Source organism: Polyodon spathula, chromosome 8 (assembly GCF_017654505.1).
Source record: "Polyodon spathula isolate WHYD16114869_AA chromosome 8, ASM1765450v1, whole genome shotgun sequence".
Classification (NCBI taxonomy): Eukaryota; Metazoa; Chordata; class Actinopteri; order Acipenseriformes; family Polyodontidae; genus Polyodon; species Polyodon spathula.
The window spans coordinates 13100378-13120222 of record NC_054541.1 but is presented as its reverse complement, the minus strand read 5'-3'; the positions used below and the strand labels follow the sequence as shown (position 1 = coordinate 13120222).

Genomic DNA, 19845 nt, shown 5'->3' with positions numbered 1-19845 from the left:
CGTTCAGTCCTCAGTTCAAGATGGCAGGTAAAGACATTTTTAATCGCGTTTAAAGTTTATTTCTCTGTGATTAAAACTCTTAACCTATAGATATATCCAAATATGCATTTTATATTCAGCAGGGATTGTTTAAACTGGCGACGCTCTAGTAATTAATATGTGTTGTGTACAAATATAACTTAAAAATGTTTTATTGAATACAAATATAATTAAAATATGTAGATAACAAACAGGGTCTCCTTGACTCTTAACTGTATGGTGATGTTACAAAAAAGAAAACAAACAGTAAAAAGTCGAAGCGGTAAGATAGATGAACGTTTCCTCGTGTTGAACTAGGTTTATGTTATTTAATTGCAGTCGTTAGTGTTTATTTGCTAAATTTGTGCTTATATTCTGTGTTGTGGAGGGATTGGTTTTACAGTATTGTATCCACAGTGCTGAATATATATATATATATATAGCTTGGTCGGGTAATGTTTTGAAACGGCGGTGTGTTTCGGAGCGCCCATTCAAACATAATTAAATAACCGTGTTTAAATCGTATCCGGTCACCACTGTTCTTAAACCTGCCTGTCGGTTAAATGCATGTTGTAAGTGTTTGGGTGTTGTGTTCTTGAGCTGAAGGTTAAGTAAGGAGTAATAATATAGGGCGTCAAGCTAGATGGTACAGTGACTGTATTAAGTGAGTGTTGTGCAGGCCGTTCTCGTTCTAGTAACGTAGACTGAGTCAGTTGAGTCAGTTTGCACCGATTTTTGTAAATTTCTATGTCATATCCAGTTGTAAAATATAATTTCAAGGAGCAGATATTGTATGAATGCTGGTACCTGACAGTTTAATCAACTCGACTCTGTTTTAATAGCCCACTACCGCGGCTGGTAGTCTTGTTTATCATTGCCGGTATGTAATATCACGCTGTCCACATTCCTCAAGCTCCTTGCTTGCGCAACGCGTTGCCTAGGTATGCAGGTAGGAAATTGGAGTCTGTCTGGAACAGTGTATTGAGGTAACTCATTCGCGTTTGACAATTCCAGTAACGGCAGCTATTAATATACTATCGTTTAAACCTTTTTTACTTTTATTTTTTTGTATTTATAAACGATTACATAAAGCTTTGTTTTTCAATCCTGAAAGCTGTACTGTATAGGACAATTCTGCCAAAATAAAGTTAAATGCAACACGGGTTTGACAGAGAGCGCTTTTCTGCTAAGTAGCCCATGTACAGTAAGTATTGAGATGGTCCAGTATGCCGCCTCGTTGTACATGATCGGTATCCATCATGTCTGTGTTTACTGATCAGGTCGCCAGTGCCTATCAATACATACCCTGTGCTTGACATGTGCTGAATTACTACTCGATGTGCAGTAGCGTCTGAATCTCAAGAAAACATTTTAAAATATCAGTTGCTTCAAATGTACAAATGCATTTATGTAATGTCGGTAAAATTGCATTAAAAGTTCAGTGTCTGCGACAGTGTTTCCCAGTAGATGTTTGATGCAATATTACCATGAATGACTTTCTTTCATTCCATATTTTTCTTTTCTTAGGGCTTTCTTTATACTTTGAAGACAGTCATGATGATTTGGATGATTGTAAGTTTTTTTTTTTTTTATTTATGGGCATGTGTATTTAGTAATATTTTGTGTTCATTCAAATGTGTTATCCCCCTATACAAATACTGCTAAGCAAAGATACCTCTTACTTCAGGTAAACTGTAATGATTCGGTAAGGGTATTAGTTTATCAGCATTGTTCTAGTGATAGGTGAAATTGAATGGTGGCTTGCTACATCACACTGGCCATTAAAGTTCCTCTACCACTCATGCAATACCAAACAAGTGGATGGTTCTGCCAGCTGCCATCGGAAGACAAAATATCTCGACTGCCACATCCTAGTAAACCTGCAGCTTGCGAGGTTGAAGCACGGGAGTAACTAGAGCCTTGCTGAAGGAGCGGACAGCAGGGGTGTGGTGCGGTCAGGTCTAACACGCTGTGTATTTAGACATGTTATTGCCCTTTAAAGGCATGTTGAAAAGGTTAGAGGTTTTCTGCAGTGTGTCGGCGGTAGATTTTGTTTCCTTTTCTGTTTTGCGTTCGAGTTGTGCTTTCTCCCCAGGTAGTAGCTGCTACTTTAGTTCTCAAGAAAGCTTCCAGGAGAGAGGAAGCAGGTGAAAGGGACTTCAGGAAATTTAAACCCATTGTTAAAGCTTCTGATGAAGTAGAGATCCCGGGAAGCCAGACTATGGAGAAGTGAACACAGGAATGATATCTGAGTGCTTACTGTAGTGATGCCGGGACTGTATCTGGAAAAACAAATACACCCTGGCAGTACAGTGAAGCAGCCTGTGTTCTTGTGCAAGTAACATTCATGGGTTAAAAGTAAATGAGAGTTTGTTCTGTGATGGAACACCATTCCTGCTTTCCCGGTCAGCTTGCTCTGTGGAGGAGGGGGGCTAAAATAACACAGCATAGGCTTGGAAAACACTCCACTGAGTACGATTCATAAGAGACATGTGTTGAGAGAAGCTGATATTAGTGAAACAAATGAAACTAAAGCAGGCTGTATACAGTAAAAAGAAAAAAAAAGAGCTGATTAGACTAAAGGTAAAACCTAATCTGGATCTAAATAAGATTAACAATGAACCGAAATGAATCGCTGAAACTGTTTCCGTTTCTAGAAAAATAAATCTTACTTGACTGCTCTAAAGCTGGCACTCGGTCTGTGACTTGGGTGCTGAAGGAAGGGTACTGTCTTACCTGACTGCTCTAAAGCCGACACTCAGTCTGTGACTCGGGTGCTGAAGGAAGGGTACAGTGGTTCCGGTGTGAAGGAAGTGAAAAGGCAATGAAACGCTAGTATTGTGTAAATGTTAAGTAGGAGGGTGACAGGAGAGCAGAAGCTCCGTCATGGGATTTTGAAGCTTGCAGTATTTCCGAAGGTGCAAACCTTTAGATCGGTGCAGTGCCTAGAACCAAATTGTGTGTGGTGGTCTAGTTACTTGAAGTGTACAGTCCACTGAAGTTTAGCTGGATACACATTTTTGACCCACAGTGCTAAATGTCTCCCACACCGCCGTTTCAATGTCAACGTTTTTAAACTGCAGTCCATATTCGTGTGTCTTGACTTTGTGCGATGTCTCTTGTTGTTCTGACCCTGCTGGATTTCATGTTAGCTGATTGATCTGGCAGGCACTCATATTAGTTCTCCAGCATTGACTCCCTGCAGCCTGATAAGCATGAATGGGATCTTCTAAACATGAATAGCAATAATAATAATAATAATAATAATAATAATAATAAATCATTATGTCCACGTATATCAACAGAATTGTTTGATATGTCTCAAGGCTTGTGGTAAAAGATAGTGTACTGTATCAGCCAGTGGTGTTAGTTTAAAACAATGTCAGATATAAATAGCTGAGGCTTTCTCCCAGGTTTAATTAACAGCACCGAATACAATCATTTCACTGTAATCACCATGGTTTGAAGGAGGGGGCGTACATTAAAATAAACCTGTGTGTGTTAATTCCGCATTGCAGCCAGATATTTAGTATTTATGGACTGGATTTCATTTTTTTTTTAATCGCAGTTGGATTTGATGACTATGGTACAGAGTGTGATGGAATTCGGATAACTGCTTTTCTGGATGCTGGGCAGGACAATCTAACTCCACTGGGCCGTCTGGAAAAATATGCCTTCAGCGAGAACGTGTTCAACAGGTAAGGTGAAGGATTGTATTGATCAGTATGCTGGCTGTGCATACTCATCTCTGAAGAGCTATAAAGTGTTACTTGCAAGCAGCAGTGGAACTTTGATCCACTGGGTAAAAATCATAAACTTCATCATAGACTTGTACTGCTTCAGTCGTGGTTTATTGTGTCAGCAGTTAAAAGTTGTTAATTGAAATATGCAGACGCAGAATTTATTAAACTGCATGGCAATCAATATGTCAGCCTTGTGGTAGTGATCTTCACTGATATGACTTGACAAGGTCTCATGAGTGAGCTGTTCTGGCATTTACTAACAAGACTGGGAAAGTCATTTCCTAATAAAATACCAGAATCAGTAAAACCTATGAAAACTGCATTTGTGTAAGATTGAAGAGGGCGTACTGCTTACAATTAGATTGACTGCTATGTATCAGCAAGCCAAAAGAAAAAATACTGGGCAGTGTAATATAAAAACCATACCTAAAAGCAATAGTGAAACATTGGTGTCTGACATGTGACAGGGTTGATAAAGAATACTGGGAGGAGGTTATACCCCGTCACTAAACTAAAAGGTTTTGTTTTACTGTTCAAGAAGGATTTCCAGTTTTGTGTTTTTGTGGAGGTCACTTTTTTTTGCCACACAAGTAGCTATGCAAAATGTGTGTTGGACAAGACACAAGCTAGCATGAAAGACATCTGCAGTCTGTCTCTGTTCTGTAAGGAGAACATGAAACCCTTGATTAAGAGGAACAGTGCACTTCACTAGCTGAGTGACAAAAACTTTAAAAGAATGTGTTGCTCTGTATCCAAATCCAGCGAAACCAGTGTACTGTGTTGGATTTCCTGGACATGCCCAGTCGGCTTGTTTTTGTAGTTCTGACGCATTAAAAGCATCTCATCGTCTCCCAGTAAGATCTTGTTTAATGTAGTGTATAGAAAGTGCTCTTCATTTTGAAGGCTTTCGCATGCTTTGAAAAATGTGTTCATCGATTGTTTAACTGTTAATATACCTGCACCCTAATTGTTGCTAGTGGAATTTTTTTTTTTTTTTTTTTAAATCTTTGTCCAATTATTTGCTTAAAAAAACCACCAGCTCCATAAGCAAAACCTGGTTGAGAAAGCGCTTGTAGCGAATCACAGCCCTTGTAACTGAGCCAGTTATTATTGTGCTGATTGAATGAGGCCCATGCCTTTAATGGGGAACAACTGGATGACCTCATGTGTCTGGTGTGGGGCTTTGCTTGGATTATATTAGGCCAGAAGACCCAGCCCCAGCATGCTTTGCCAAGCACCATGACTCCAAACAGAATGCTTCTCTTTTCTGAAGCTGGTGGTTTTGATATTAATGTGCATGTTTGATGTGGTTTTGATGCTTTTCCCAAAACCAAAGCTGTAACTGCTTAATGATACCTGTGGAAAACGCCAGGAGGCCCCCGCGGCTCTTCATCTGGAACAAAAGAGTTCTTTGTATAATTGTACGCTGTTAAGTGAAGTAGCAGTTTCTTCTGGAACCTTTTTACACAGCGCGGTACAGAAGGAATGAGACGCGCATGGCCTTCAATTCTATTAGGAATCCGCTCTCCGGAACAGTTCAGTGTTTTTATGTTGAAGACACACATGTGGCACAAATGCTGCTTCACTGCTTTCTTCTATTTATATTAATAGTGCCAAAATGCTATAACTTGCTGTTGTATTATTCCTAACCTTTGAAAATGTATTCAAACAACACGATTATCTTAAATAAGGAAAGATAAATTGGAAGGAATGGCTGTGTTTTTAAATTACTAAAAAACATGAAACAAAAGCCCTTTATTAAAAAAAAAAAAAAAAAAAAAAAAAAAAGCTTGCCAGGGGCAATGTTTAGATCTGCCATTGCTGGTGACTGCAATAGGGTCCAGTTATCTTTTGAAGGACTGTTGCATATTAAACCATGTGTAAACCAGTGGCCCCTCTGCCTCGCATTGCCAGGCAATGAGCGAGATCAGAAACTTCATCAGCACTGGAAGTGTGGAGCTGCACTCAACTCTGTGCTGACGGAGGGAAACCCTTTCATGCTAATAAAAGGTTAGAGTAGTACTGGGCTGTTTCACTGCCTCCTTGTTGGCTGAGCGCACAGAGTTGAGGAGTTCACTCGAATTCAAGTGCTGCTTCTGCTCCGCAGGCAGATCGTGGCGAGGGGGTTGCTGGATGTCTTGCGGGAATTCAGCGACAACGAAAATGATTTCCTCACAGTCATGGAGACTGTTGCCAGGATGTCAGAAGATGGAGGTATGTATGGAACGCATGAGAGCTAGGATACCTGTGTGCTGATTTCATTTGAACCTTTTCAGCCCCAGGTAACTTTCTGTAGCAGAACTTATGGTGTCATAGTTTCAGTGTCTTAAACTGAAAATAAAATTGTAGATTTCACTAGTTTTATAGTTATCTGTCCTGCTTTATTCGTAACTAGAGGGATTAACTTTGGAGTGGTTTCCTATTCTGGATTTTATTTTTTTAATATCTTTTTTTTTTTATAGGTAACGCACATGCAATCTTAGAATCCAAACATATTCTCAAATATCTAACTAGCATTCTCACATGTAGAAATCAAAACCCACGACCCCCATACTGTCAGTGCTGATTATTACGTAACAGGAATAGCAGGATAACAAACGTTACTGGATTTGATTGTCATTTTATTAGCAGATGGAAAAGTGAGACACTCTTGTGTGTGTGTTTTCTATTTCTTTCAGAGCCAACAGTGCGGGCTGAACTGATGGAGCAGGTCCCCAATATCGCCATGTTTCTCCATGAGAGGAGACCCAACTTCCCTGTGGCTTTCTCCAGGTACCTGGTACCTATTGTGGTGAGGTACCTGACCGACCCAAACAACCAGGTGAGGAGATCTACCTTCACTTGTCTGCTGTGTAGCAAATCACTATAGACCAGGGTCAGGGTCAGCTCCTGTCTTTCAATTCCAATTTCTTTTAAAAATCAATTCCAATTCCCTTTTAATCAATTCCAAACCATCATAGCTCAAGTATCCAGTCGGCAGTATTCTGTTAATGAGCTTCTTGCAGTGGCAACGCTGTTAGTCAGTTAAATTGGTTTCAAATGAAAGCGGTTGAACAATTGCAACAATTGTTACATTTCTAAAATATCGATTCAAATTCCTTTGAAGGAATTGGGAATTGATTTTAAACAGGACTCGAACCCAACCCTGCTATAGACGATTTTGCTGGTGAGGGTCTGTCCTGGGGCTCTGTCCCCCCAGTAGATCTTTGAGTAGAGCTGGAAAGCAAGCCTGTTTTCTTTTGTGAATCTGCAGGTGAGAAAGACGAGCCAAGCTGCGCTGCTGGTTCTGCTGGAGCAGGGTCTGATCAGAAATAACGACGTTGAGAGCAAGGTGTGCCCTGTGCTGCTGGACCTCACCACACCAAGCAGCGACGACGACTACAAGATAGAGGCCGTGGCAGTGCGTACTGTATTCCGCTTGCCTTGTATTTTGCTGTTTTGTTTGTTTTTGAGGTTTTAAGGTAACTGATTAAACAGTAAAGATTGAGTACTATCTACAAGATCAGTACAGGTTGTAATCTTGTAGTTTGAGGAGCCCTGGTTCTTATCGTTTTCTCTTTGTTTTTTCTAGATAATGTGTAAATTGGTATCGATGTTAACCAAGGACACTGTGGAACATCTGCTTCTGCATCGATTCTGCGATCTGTGCAGCGATGGAAGGTTGTTCCAAGTTCGTAAGGTGAGAGATCCTGCAACGTTACATGCCAGAAACATTTAGTCTTCTGAATTCAATATAAAACCAGCTTTGTGTTTTGATGTGCTCATAACAATAGCAACTTTCTTTTTTTATATTATTATTTGCTAATTTTAATTCAGCAACAGTCTCTGAATTGCGTGCGTTTGTAGTAAAGTGTATTTTGCACCCTGTGAGTACTTGCTTCTTTCTTAATAGGTATGTGCAGCTAATTTTGGGGACTTCTGCAGTATTGTTGGACAGGATGCCACAGAAAAGCTTTTGGTGAGTGTAAAACTGGCAGCAATGTGGTGCATTGTTGTTAGAGATGAGCAGGCAATGCTTTCGAGGGCTGCTGTAATGCAGGGAGTTTCAGCAGAGATTTTCAACTTCACTGGCTAGTCTGAGATGGAAGCCATCAAGAGTCCAAGGGTTTCATTTTACAATCTGTTTGATCTTTTTTAAGTTGTCCTTGTTTCCTTGCTTAAATAAGATGTTTAACATTTTTGTGTCCTTTTTTTTCCTTTTCAGATTGCTAAATTCTTTGAGCTGTGCTCGGACAGCGTGTGGGGTATACGCAAGGCGTGTGCAGAGTGCTTTATGACCGTGTCGAACTCCACCTCCCCTGAGGTCCGGCGGACCAAACTGTCCCCCCTCTTCATCAGCCTCATCAGTGATCCCTCTAGATGGGTAAGGTCATACAAATATAGACGGTTTCATATTTACAAAACAGTGTTCATTAAGTGGACAGTTTTTTGTTGTTTCGTAAATTATAAGGTATGGGTGTAGAGTCATTTAAAATACCAATATTTGGGAGCCAGAATGCACATCTCATGGAATCAATCCTGGTAGGAAAACCTATTGTTTTGTTATTCGATTAGTATAAAACCATTTTGTGTTTTCAATTGTAGGTTCGCCAGGCTGCTTTCCAGTCCCTTGGTCGGTTTATTTCCACGTTTGCCAATCCCACAGGCGCAGGGCTGTACTTCAAAGAAGACGTAGCCCTGCGCGAGCTTGCCAAGTGTACTCCAGCAGTGAGGTAAGCAGCCTCTTACAAACACCCCTTCTGTACAAAAACAGATTGTTCAGCTGAAAGACTGGGGGATGGGGGGACAAACATGCTGTCTTTGGAAGAAGCTGCCAGACTCCACGTACAAAGAAGTGCAAGAATACAGGGAGAAGTGGTATTGTTTATTTCTCAATACAGTGTGATTGTACAGTGTACTAGCTGAAACACTGGTCCTGTTATTGGTTTCTTTTACTGAGTTCCTTTCGATCTGTTCTTAATTTTATATAATCTAAGAGTTTGGATGGATCCCTTTCTTTTTGATGTTCTCTGTGGCATTTAATTACTAATTGCCTGTACTGGTCTTGCTTCAGGTCTGAAATCTCTGAGGGCTCCACCTGCAGAGAACAAGGCAATAATCGCTGTGAGTCTGGAAACTGCAAAGGTGCACCCACTGCAGGCAGTGAGGCTGCCCAGGTCACCCCTAACAACTGCACTGAAGAGCAGGGTGCTCAGCCAGCATCGCCCGACCCCTGCAAAGCAGAGGAGCAGCTCTGTCTTCCAGATGTCAGTGAGAACAATAACAACGGTGCAGAAGCGCCTCCGGTTAAACCACAGAAGTGTGGCTCGGCGGCAGAGAGCAGCGAGGACACCTACAACTCCTTTAACTACTGGAGACCTCCACTCCCAGACATCAGCCATGACCTGGAGCTGCTGCAGCCCCAAGTGAAGGGGGAGATGGAATCCGTCTGGAGCTCCGAGGGACCAGCTACCCGCAGAGAAATCCAGAAAGCTCTGGAAAGTTTGCAGCCTCACATGGATGACCCCGACGTTCAAGGTAATGATGAGTAGGAGGGCTCATAACGTTTTTTGTTTGTTTTTTTTACCCTCTGCAGACCGCAGTTTGTTTGTCGATTCTCTGTATGTTCATTTTCTGCAGTGCACTACAGCTTGTATTTGAATCCTGCCTGTTGACTTTTACAGCACAGGTACAAGTCCTCTCTGCTGCTCTTAAAGCAGCCCAGCTGGATGCACACTCTGAAGAGGAGATGCCAGAGGCTAGTCAGGATTCCTGCAGTACAGAGCAGCAGCAGCAGCAGGAGACTCCATTGCCAGCATCTCCCTCAGATGGTTCGGACCCTTCAGACAGCGAAGCCCCACCAGTTTCAAACGTGGGTGTTGAGGACCTGCCTCCTGTGAAGAAACCTCCCCTCATCTATGACCCTTATGATAATGTGAGTTTACTGAATGGTGGGGTGCAGTTCAGTGGCTGTTCAGTTGAGAAATGCATATTCTTACATGAAATCCTTTCCTGTTCTTGCCACAGAGGATGCTGCCCCAGCTGATTGAGTGTGTGCAGGAGCTGCACATGGAGGAGGACCCTGATCTGCTGTTTGAAGAAGAGAAATCCAAGCTTCAGGTGAGTTTCCACACACTGTGAAATGACACATCCCACCTGATGTATGCCACTTGATTTTAGGGAAAAAAAAAAAAAAAAAGATTCAATTCTCCTTTCTCTTTCCTTCCTCAGAATGTCATCCCGCAGCAGCTGTTGGACCAGTACCTGTCAATGACGGACCCTGCCCGAGCCCAGACTGTGGACACTGAAATAGCCAAACACTGTGCCTTCAGCCTGCCCGGCGTGGCACTGACCCTGGGCCGACAGAACTGGCACTGCCTGAAGGATACCTACGAGACCCTGGCTACCGATGTGCAGGTACGCTGCAGCTGGGTGTGATCAGCAAGAACCCTTACGGAGAGAGGGGGGCCTGCAACGCAGTTACTGTGAACCGAGCTGGATCTTAACACAGCTGTCGTGTGCCTTTATGAAAACCAACATCTACCACACTGCTGGAGAGCCTCTCTTGTGTCTTTTTAAAGTCCCTTTTAAACCTTACAAAAATGTCAGGATTGTTCCTAGTTTTGTTATTTAAACATTTTAGATAATTGTAATTGATCCCATTACCTATATTGCTTCATAGTCAGGAGGTTTTTAATGAGAGCTATACTGAAGACTTTTGATAGACATTTGTCAAAGAATTGTATTACAATGTAGTGTTAACTTCTTAAACATGCAATCACTGTCCACTACAAGAGTGCATACATGTGTGTAATAATCAGGTTGCAGTGCCTAGTTACTGAGGGAATAATGCCATGAAAATCCACTCGGTTTTCATAATGTACTTGAATCCTTCCTTTGTAGTGGAAAGTACGCCGAACGCTGGCCTTCTCAATCCACGAGCTGGCTACGATTCTGGGAGAGCAGCTGACAGCAGCTGATCTTGTACCCATCTTCAACGGTTTCCTGAAAGACCTGGATGAGGTGCGGATCGGAGTCTTGAAACACCTCTATGATTTCCTCAAGGTAAGATAAGCTGCTTTATTACAATGCTAATAAACATGCACTCGTTGTGTGAGCAATATTATACAGAAAGAGAAAATAAAACACCTAGATTGAGGTCTACTAAACTTGGCTACAAGCAGTCTGGACAAATACAAGCTGTAGATTTTGTTTTTAATACAGCTGCAGTTCAAACAAACTTTTATCAGAAGTTATTTTTCTTCCTGAAGATTTTGATTTTTAGTGCTGTCCTGGGATATTTTTTAAAGACAGCTGATTTCAAGAGTGGTGTTTTGTCTTCTGAATAATGAAACAGTTTAACAAGCTGTCAGTTCTGTTGGCTGGGATGAAGAGAGATGTGAATGCTTGTTTTTGGTCCTCATTTTTACTGGTTTGATTTCCAGCTGCTTCATGCTGATAAGAGGAGGGAGTACCTGTTTCAGCTGCAGGAGTTCATGGTGACTGATAACAGCCGCAACTGGAGGTTCAGATACGAACTAGCAGAGTGAGGCAAACAATAGTTCTTTTCTATTTATTTGTTTCTTCTGCCACAGTGGTCTTTGTATAAGGTTTGAACAGAGTTACATTATTTTGCATTGTGTCTTGTATGTTCTGTGTTTTAACAGGCAGCTGATCCTGATCGTTGAGCTGTACAGCCACAATGACATATACGACTATCTGAGGCAAATTGCACTGACGCTGTGCTCTGATAAAGTATCTGAAGTCCGATGGATCTCTTACAGGCTGGTAGGGGAGCTTTCTGTTGTAAATCTGCACGTTTTCCAAGTCTTGTAAAACTGCATTATCCAAAGAGGAAACCCATTCCTGAAGGGTGCAGCGACTCCTCACTTGTTAAATGTTGTCCAAACTGTTCTCTCTGACAGGTGGTGGAGATCTTGAGGAAGTTTTACAGGAATGGGGCCAATGACCTGGGCTTGAACTTTCTCAATGAGCTCATAATGAGATTCTGTCGTTGCCCCAAGTGGGTGGGAAGACAAGCTTTTGCTTTCATTTGCCAGGTAAGCCTCAAGAACATAGTGAAAGTTGTCAGTAACTTAAACAGAAACCTGTATTGCATTTGACATTGTAATTACTGCTAGGTATCTGAGCTCAATTTTAAAGCTTCTAGCCCTGGTGTAACAAATTAAGACTCTTATTTGTGTGTGTGTAAACTTTGAATACTTGTAAGGCAATGAAGGAAATACTTCCACTATGTCTCTGTGCACATGCTAACAACATTTTCTAGTGCAGCAAGTGAGAGGACAGACTGGACAGTGGAGGAATCTGTAGTGATTTTAAGGGTAGTACTGTTGTGAATGTGGTAACACAAACACTGCTGCTGATCCTCTCTTGTCTTCACTGCAGGCTGTGGTAGAAGAGGATTGCATGCCCATGAGCCAGTTTGCTCAGCACTTACTCCCCAGTCTCATTGCACTGTCTGCAGACCCTGTGGCTAACGTCAGAGTGCTTGTAGCTAAGGCTTTGCGGCAGACTGTACTGGAGAAAGGTAAATACGCATGCAAAGGCAGCGCTTCTAATATATCAATTACGAACGTATTCAACATCTGCTGTATTTGTAGGTGGTTTGCACGCTCCTTGCATGCAGGTCGCATTGGCAGTGAAACTGAAAAGGAAATGTGTGTTAGTCGCAGAGCTGGCTTACAATGTAAGCACGTCGCCCACGTTTTATAACCAGAGCCAACTCCCTTTTGGTTTTCGCTCTCAAGACGCGCTCTCTTGTTTTGTGTTCCCCAGCGTACTTCAAGGATGCAGCTTGCCCCCATCAGCAGACTGTTGAAGAGACTGTGATGGCCCTGCAGGCTGACAGGGACCGGGATGTCCGGTTCTTCGCTAGTTTGGAACCATCAACAAGCACAGAGGACACTGCTGCCTTCATTTAATGACAAAAATAAATAAATAGTACTCTGGATCGAAGCCAGCACACAGTCTGAACAGGCCACAGCGCTCGTGTGCCCTCTGCGCCCTGAAGGTGACCAGTTCAGAAGCCAGCACTGTGACTCGGTGGGGTGGAGTTCATCCTGGGCTGTGGTCAGCAGGAGGGCTCCTCTCCGGTGGGACAGGGGTAGCAGTGGTCTGCCGCGCAGAGGTGAAAGCTAATGCACACAATAGGGATTAAATAGTAAAGTCTATTGGAGAAGATTATTATTATTATTATTATTATTATTATTATTATTATTATTATTTTTTTTTTTTTTTTTATTTATTTTTTTCTTTTGAAAAATAGATGTTTTAAGAACAAAAGAAAGAAACAAAACACTCAGGGCTCCACACAGTTCAGTTGCCCATACACGACCAGGACCTGTCTGGCTCTGTTCTCAACTCACAGGGCTTTCCATCGCTGACACTATGCCTGTCTCCTTTTCCTGCAACAGCTGCACAACTTGAGCTTCAGCTGCAGTTCCCTACCGCCGTTGTGTACAAGTGTGCTTCTAAAACGGGAGACCACTGACCCACAAAATGTATTTAAGAGGTAGGCTGAGCATGCTGTCCAGCTCCATCTATAACCACTACATGGTTTGGGTATATTTCTTCCTGTTGAACAACTGCACACGTCCACAGACACACCTTTGTTTTTTGTGCAAGTTAAAGGCTGCTCTGCGAGAGTAGAAAGCACTATGGTTTACTAAACTGATCCATACATGAACCACACTGCCGTGCTTCAAGTGTGATATTTACAATAGCAGAAAACAAAAGTCTGAATATGGGATATGCCCCCATAATTCAACCCATACAGGAGCTTGAAATGGGAGTGGAGCGCTGTGAAGAGAGGAAATGGTAGGCTGACCTGTACTGTCAGAACGCTGTGCAAAAAGCAGCATCCAGTGCACCCTGCTGGAGGATGGGAGAGGCACAGTGTGGTGGACTGTTCAATAATCCAGCAAACAGCCAAGCAATGAAAAGATGAGTTTGAGCCAGGGTGCTTGTGATGGGAGAGCAGGGGAACAAGGTTGCAGGAGCAGCTTCGTGAGTAACGGGTGGACCAGTTAGTCTGGCTGAGTCAGCAGTAGTTTGGTCTCTGATGATCAGTGCAGGAGCAGCTTCACAAGTGGGCAGGATCCTGAGGTTCGGTACTGCTCCACATCTGGGACAGCACATACTGTGGCCAGTAAAGGGGGTAGGTAGTATTGTGGACTATCATGCGTTTATTAAAATGATTTTTCTCAGGGGGGGCGTTGTAAAGGAAGAAGGTTGGTGTAATGTTTTGTGGGAGCATTGTGTACCACCTTCAGCAAGCACTGGGTTACATGTAACGAGCTGATAGATCTCAGATAGAAGGGGCAACCCCCCAAAATTCTAAAGGCTGTGGGTTCGTGTTTTCAGACCTCTGTTCATCTCCTTCACAGATCACAATGTTGGAATAAGGCCAAGTCTCAGCAGTGTTTGTGTCAGGGTCTCAACTTTTTAATGTTATAGAAATGTTTATAAATATTTTATGCAGAGTTTAATTTGTTTTTCTAAATGTACCTTGTTTATTGATTTAAAATACTTTGTATACTGATTTTGCAGTTTTCAAAGTATTTAAAAATAATTGTAAGTTTTTAACTTGATACATTTTTTTAAAAAATTATTTTCTGTAATTTTGATTAGCCTTCAATAAATATAAATTTGGTTGTCTGGAAGAAAATATCTGGATTAAATGTAATTAGCCTGGAAAGTGGGAGATGTTTATGCAAAATAAATAATTACAAATATTGTAACTACATTTACCAATCACCAATACTACACATTCTAAATAAAATCTTTTGCTGAAAATAAATCTGATTTTTATTTTTTTACGAGAGAGAGAGAGAGAGAGAGAGTTCCAGTTAGTTCTCCTTAAAGGTTTAGGATTAAGAAGAGAACACAAATACAGGATCCACTGAATGAAGGAGTTTGAAAAATCAAGTGATGAGTACTAGGAAGGAACTGGACTTATTTGCAGTCTTTGGAAGATCTGAATATTGCAAATTGAAATGTCGAATGCAAGCAAAGCCAAAATATCTTCCAGTGAAGAACGCGGGGTCTGTAAAATTGCTGGTGCTAAGAACAGCACAGCCAACAAAATGGATTGTAACAATAATAAAATATGCTTCATGTGAATAAAGGCGTTGCTACATTTGGAACAGCTTACTAACAGACATCCGAGAAAGAGAAAAAAAAAAACTTCCGTTATTTTTTATTTTCATATTTTTAAAAATACAACTCTTCAAGTGTTATGTTTAAGAATATTTTCAATTAAATGTGCACACTTTAAGAATGATTAGAAGGGGGGGGGGGGATATTCGGGTATAACTAAACTAATTCATAATAACTACTGTATGCTGCAAAAGCGTAAAGAAAAACTTTACAGCAACACTTAAGAACGGGTAAACATTTTAACAGGTTAGCGCGTAACTAAACTACAGCATCGTGCATCCAAACCTCCAGCTGCCACCAACAGCAGAATAATAAACGTTGCATATATTATACAAGTAAACTAGCGGCTGTCGTGATAAACGTTGTAATCGGTTAGTATTTCAGATGCAAATCACTCCACATTAGAATCCCAGACACTATATTGTTCGTGTTCCAATTCCTAATTCGATTCTGAACTGTGTTCGCTCGTTCCCTAAGAGCCTTCCTTTCAAAAAACAGAGGACGCGAGACAGTGGACGTGTTTCCAGTGGTCGGATAAAGAAAGGTGAAGAGCCCCATTTGCTACACGGTTTCTCAGCTTTAATTATTTTGTATTTGTCCGGTATAAATATTTTTGTTTTTGTGAACCAATGCTATTTAGTGCAATATGATGACAAGCCTGGCTGCCTCAGCCAGAATATCGAGTAGCAGAGGCGAGAGGAAGAAGCCGGGTAAGACCGGCCCGAGCCCCCAGCAGTACAGTCTGTATATGAAATTCGAGGATACGGGGAAGTTGTTTAAACTCCCACCTTGTCGCGGCCAAACGCCTATATGGATGCTCGAAGACTTTTTGGAGCCGGTGGCCGGCATCCCTTCCATTGTGCAAAGGCTTTCACAATTCACTGCACGTGATGACTATTAAAGAAACAAATCTAAGCGGTATGAAAGGTTATCGCTAACTTGAAATCTGCAACTGTTTAAGCGCGAAAAACTAAGGATGTAATTAAGCAAATGATCAGGGTCTAGTTCAGTAATTGACAGCTCAGTTGGAATGTAAACCGGCAGACACAGGGGTCCCAGGACCAGGGATGGGAAGCGTTGCTCCAGGCGATGCCAGGTACTGCCAGCTCCCGGGAAATTCATCATGGAGAAGATACTCGCTTTGACAGGCTGCCAAGCGGAAACCTCACTGGCACTGCTTGTTCGCCCGGTTCAACGTGAACAGTAGCTGGTGCTTTACTTTTTAAGTTGCGTGCACACTTTTGTCCACTAGCCCCACAATTCCGGGACATACAGACACTTTTTCTAAACGAATTGATCTTATTGAGCGTGTAAAGAGAGTGTGAATTGCGTGATCTGCCGCTAAAGGAATTCAATTGTTTCGCTAACTAGTTACCTAAAACACACACCTGTCCCTACTTCTTGTGAGGATAATTTCCATCAATCAGACCTATTTGATTTGCTGTATTTGTCTCATTGGGGCGGGTCCGTGTGAAGCAGCAAGACGTATTAAATAAATAGAAACTTAACCACAGTTAAACGAGAGAGTGCAGGGGAATGCAGAATCCTCCAAAACGAAGGAATTACACGGTTTATTGTTTAGCATATTATGATGCTCTCCGGATAGAATCGCCGCCGCAATTAACCAATTCAACACATTCACAGAAGCCGCTCTTGCACTTCACACCCGCTTACTTGTGTGAGAGGTGACTTGGTGCCTGCCCTCTGGACGCATGGTAATTCACGCAGCATGGAGTATAGTACAAATAGTAGCAAGTGCCAGGGAGGCACTCAGCGTATCTGAATGTGCTGTGAAGCCCAACTCTGGGGGTGGCCTGAGGTGACCTTGTTAATATGCCGGCACACAGAAGTCTGTTCTGGGGAGTGGTTTTAAACCACTCAGCATCCTTGCCACAGTGGCTCAGGAACAGCCTACATTTTAAGAGTTTATTATTTGTTCTCGTTAAAAAAAAAAAAAAAAATTATTTATGAAAAGTCAACCAAGTTCTTTTTTTTTCTGTTTTTGCCTGACAGCTGAAGGTTCTCACAATGAAGCTGGGGTGCTGCTGATATACAGCAGCCTGAGCTCCACGATGAAGCTGGGGTGCTGCTGATATACAGCAGCCTGAGCTCCACGATGAAGCTGGGGTGCTGCTGATATACAGCAGCCTGAGCTCCACGATGAAGCCGGGGTGCTGCTGATATACAGCAGCCTGAGCTCCACGATGAAGCCGGGGTGCTGCTGATATACAGCAGCCTGAGTTCCACGATGAAGCTGGGGTGCTGCTGATATACAGCAGCCTGAGCTCCACGATGAAGCTGGGGTGCTGCTGATATACAGCAGCCTGAGCTCCACGATGAAGCCGGGGTGCTGCTGATATACAGCAGCCTGAGCTCCACGATGAAGCCGGGGTGCTGCTGATATACAGCAGCCTGAGCTCCACGATGAAGCCGGGGTGCTGCTGATATACAGCAGCCTGAGTTCCACGATGAAGCTGGGGTGCTGCTGATATACAGCAGCCTGAGCTCCACGATGAAGCTGGGGTGCTGCTGATATACAGCAGCCTGAGCTCCACGATGAAGCTGGGGTGCTGCTGATATACAGCAGCCTGAGCTCCACGATGAAGCTGGGGTGCTGCTGATATACAGCAGCCTGAGTTCCACGATGAAGCCGGGGTGCTGCTGATATACAGCAGCCTGAGCTCCACGATGAAGCCGGGGTGCTGCTGATATACAGCAGCCTGAGCTCCACGATGAAGCCGGGGTGCTGCTGATATACAGCAGCCTGAGCTCCACGATGAAGCCGGGGTGCTGCTGATATACAGCAGTCTGAGCTCCACGATGAAGCCGGGGTGCTGCTGATATACAGCAGCCTGAGCTCCACGATGAAGCCGGGGTGCTGCTGATATACAGCAGTCTGAGCTCCACGATGAAGCTGGGGTGCTGCTGATATACAGCAGCCTGAGCTCCACGATGAAGCTGGGGTGCTGCTGATATACAGCAGCCTGAGCTCCACAATGAAGCTGGGGTGCTGCTGATATACAGCAGCCTGAGCTCCACGATGAAGCCGGGGTGCTGCTGATATACAGCAGCCTGAGCTCCACGATGAAGCCGGGGTGCTGCTGATATACAGCAGTCTGAGCTCCACAATGAAGCTGGGTGCTGCTGATATACAGTAGTGCGGCGCTATGAACAGATCAATGTTTTTTACAAAGTTCTTTTTGCTAGAATTAAGTGGAAACTACATATACCCCAAACCAGCCAATTGCTGTGCCCAATTCCTTAGCACAGCACCCTGCAGGCTAGCATTGTACAGTGCCACCTTCTCTCTGTTTTATTAGTTTGAGGCAGATATTGTGCACATATGTCTGGAGCTGTTACATGTCAGCCCCAAACACAGCAAAAACCCAGGCCTGGACTGCTCAAGACAGAACGACCCGGTCTACATGGGCAGGGTAGTGAGTGCAATTGTAAGTAGCCTTTTGATCAATACAAACTAAAGTACTTTTTTATTGTTTTTTTTCCTGTCTTGGCCTACACCATCGTGACCATTAACCCCCCTAAATAACGAAAGAGCAGCACTGTTCAGAGTGTGTGCTCGCCCCTGCAGCACACCAGCAAGTGTTACTGCACAAGTGAAACAGCTGAGACATGGGCAGGAGGGGGGATCACAACCATCAGCCAGGGCACATTCCCATCTCAGCCAAATAGAGCCCTCGGTTTGTCCATACCTTTTTATATTTATTTAACAATAGCTGACTCTCAGAAAGACAGTGTTAACAGATACTAATACTGGAGCTCCAGTGTTTCATACACATGCTGTATTAGATCTGTGTTCTGTTCATTATCTGTGTTGTGTATGTTAAATTCCTGTTGTTTGGTGTCATTTATATACGGTGGAAGTGAAAATGCTGGCAGTACATAGCGTTTCCTCTGAGCCTTATGGATCAGCCCCATGTGGGAATCAAAGGCAAGTACTTAGCTGTGAAGAAAATAGCTTTACTAACTGACCCTATTGTCTGTGTTTGGAGTGACACAAGGTAAAGGTGCCAGTGTGAGAACATTAACAGGGCAGCATCACTGGAAAGGATTGTTACCATCAGGGAGAGACTCAGACACACGAAGCTGCACTATTGCACACTGTAATTAACAAACAACCAAATAGACAGGAACAAGGGCCAAAACAAAAGGTTCAGTCAAAACACACAAAAAGATAATGAAAAGCGCAACGCAGCACACAACACAACACACAACACAGCACAGCCCACTGAGCACACAGAACAGCACAGCCCACTGAGCACACAGCACAGCTGAGCATAGCACAGCACACATCTCAACCACCTTCACCAAGCTTCACACCAACATTAACATTACCACTGCTGTTTCCCTTTTTATACACCTGTGGCTGGATCATCAACTACTCCATCATGCCACATTCCCACGTGTGTTCTGGCAGCGAGGAATTTAACCCCCTCCCTGCTAACCCAATATTCCCCACACACCCCCACACATTACACCGGCAGGGCTTCTGCCCTGCCACAAGCTGTCACTGTGATAGCTCCTCCATCGGCTTGGGGTTTATGTTAGGTGTGAGGGTAAGAGGTAGGGTTAGAGCAATTTCATTATCCACTATAGTTCTACTAGGGATTCGGGCTTGGTACACTAGGACAGGTCACACCCCAATGCATTCTGGTAAGTGTAGTCCTGCTGTGACCGAGACAGGTACAGTGTACCAGAATGTCCTGGTGTACATGGAGTCACATGGTAACCCTAATCCGGGAAATATATACTTCTGTGCAGCACTGTCTAACACCTTGTTTAAAAAGGAGACAGCTGCTGTAAATACTGTATTTGACTCCCCCTTGGTTTGACGTGCAGACTGACAGGTGACTAACCTTCCAGTGTCCAGTACTACAGTACCACACCACACACAGTTCCAGACATGTAA

At 43.1% G+C, this 19845-nt stretch overlaps 1 protein-coding gene across 1 annotated transcript; it reads left to right on the top strand.

The window, feature by feature from the left end:
* On the top strand, window positions 1-14273 carry LOC121319444 (serine/threonine-protein phosphatase 4 regulatory subunit 1-like). The gene is made up of 20 exons (XM_041256884.1): window positions 1-27; window positions 1546-1590; window positions 3587-3716; window positions 5869-5975; window positions 6440-6582; window positions 7015-7161; window positions 7333-7440; window positions 7654-7719; window positions 7966-8124; window positions 8346-8473; window positions 8815-9278; window positions 9425-9675; window positions 9768-9860; window positions 9972-10157; window positions 10644-10805; window positions 11186-11286; window positions 11408-11528; window positions 11666-11800; window positions 12147-12288; window positions 12537-14273. Exons 1-20 carry the CDS (start codon window positions 21-23, stop codon window positions 12680-12682), a joined length of 2841 nt encoding a protein of 946 aa, XP_041112818.1. The 5' UTR covers window positions 1-20; the 3' UTR covers window positions 12683-14273.
* Window positions 14274-19845: the final 5572 nt, after the last annotated feature.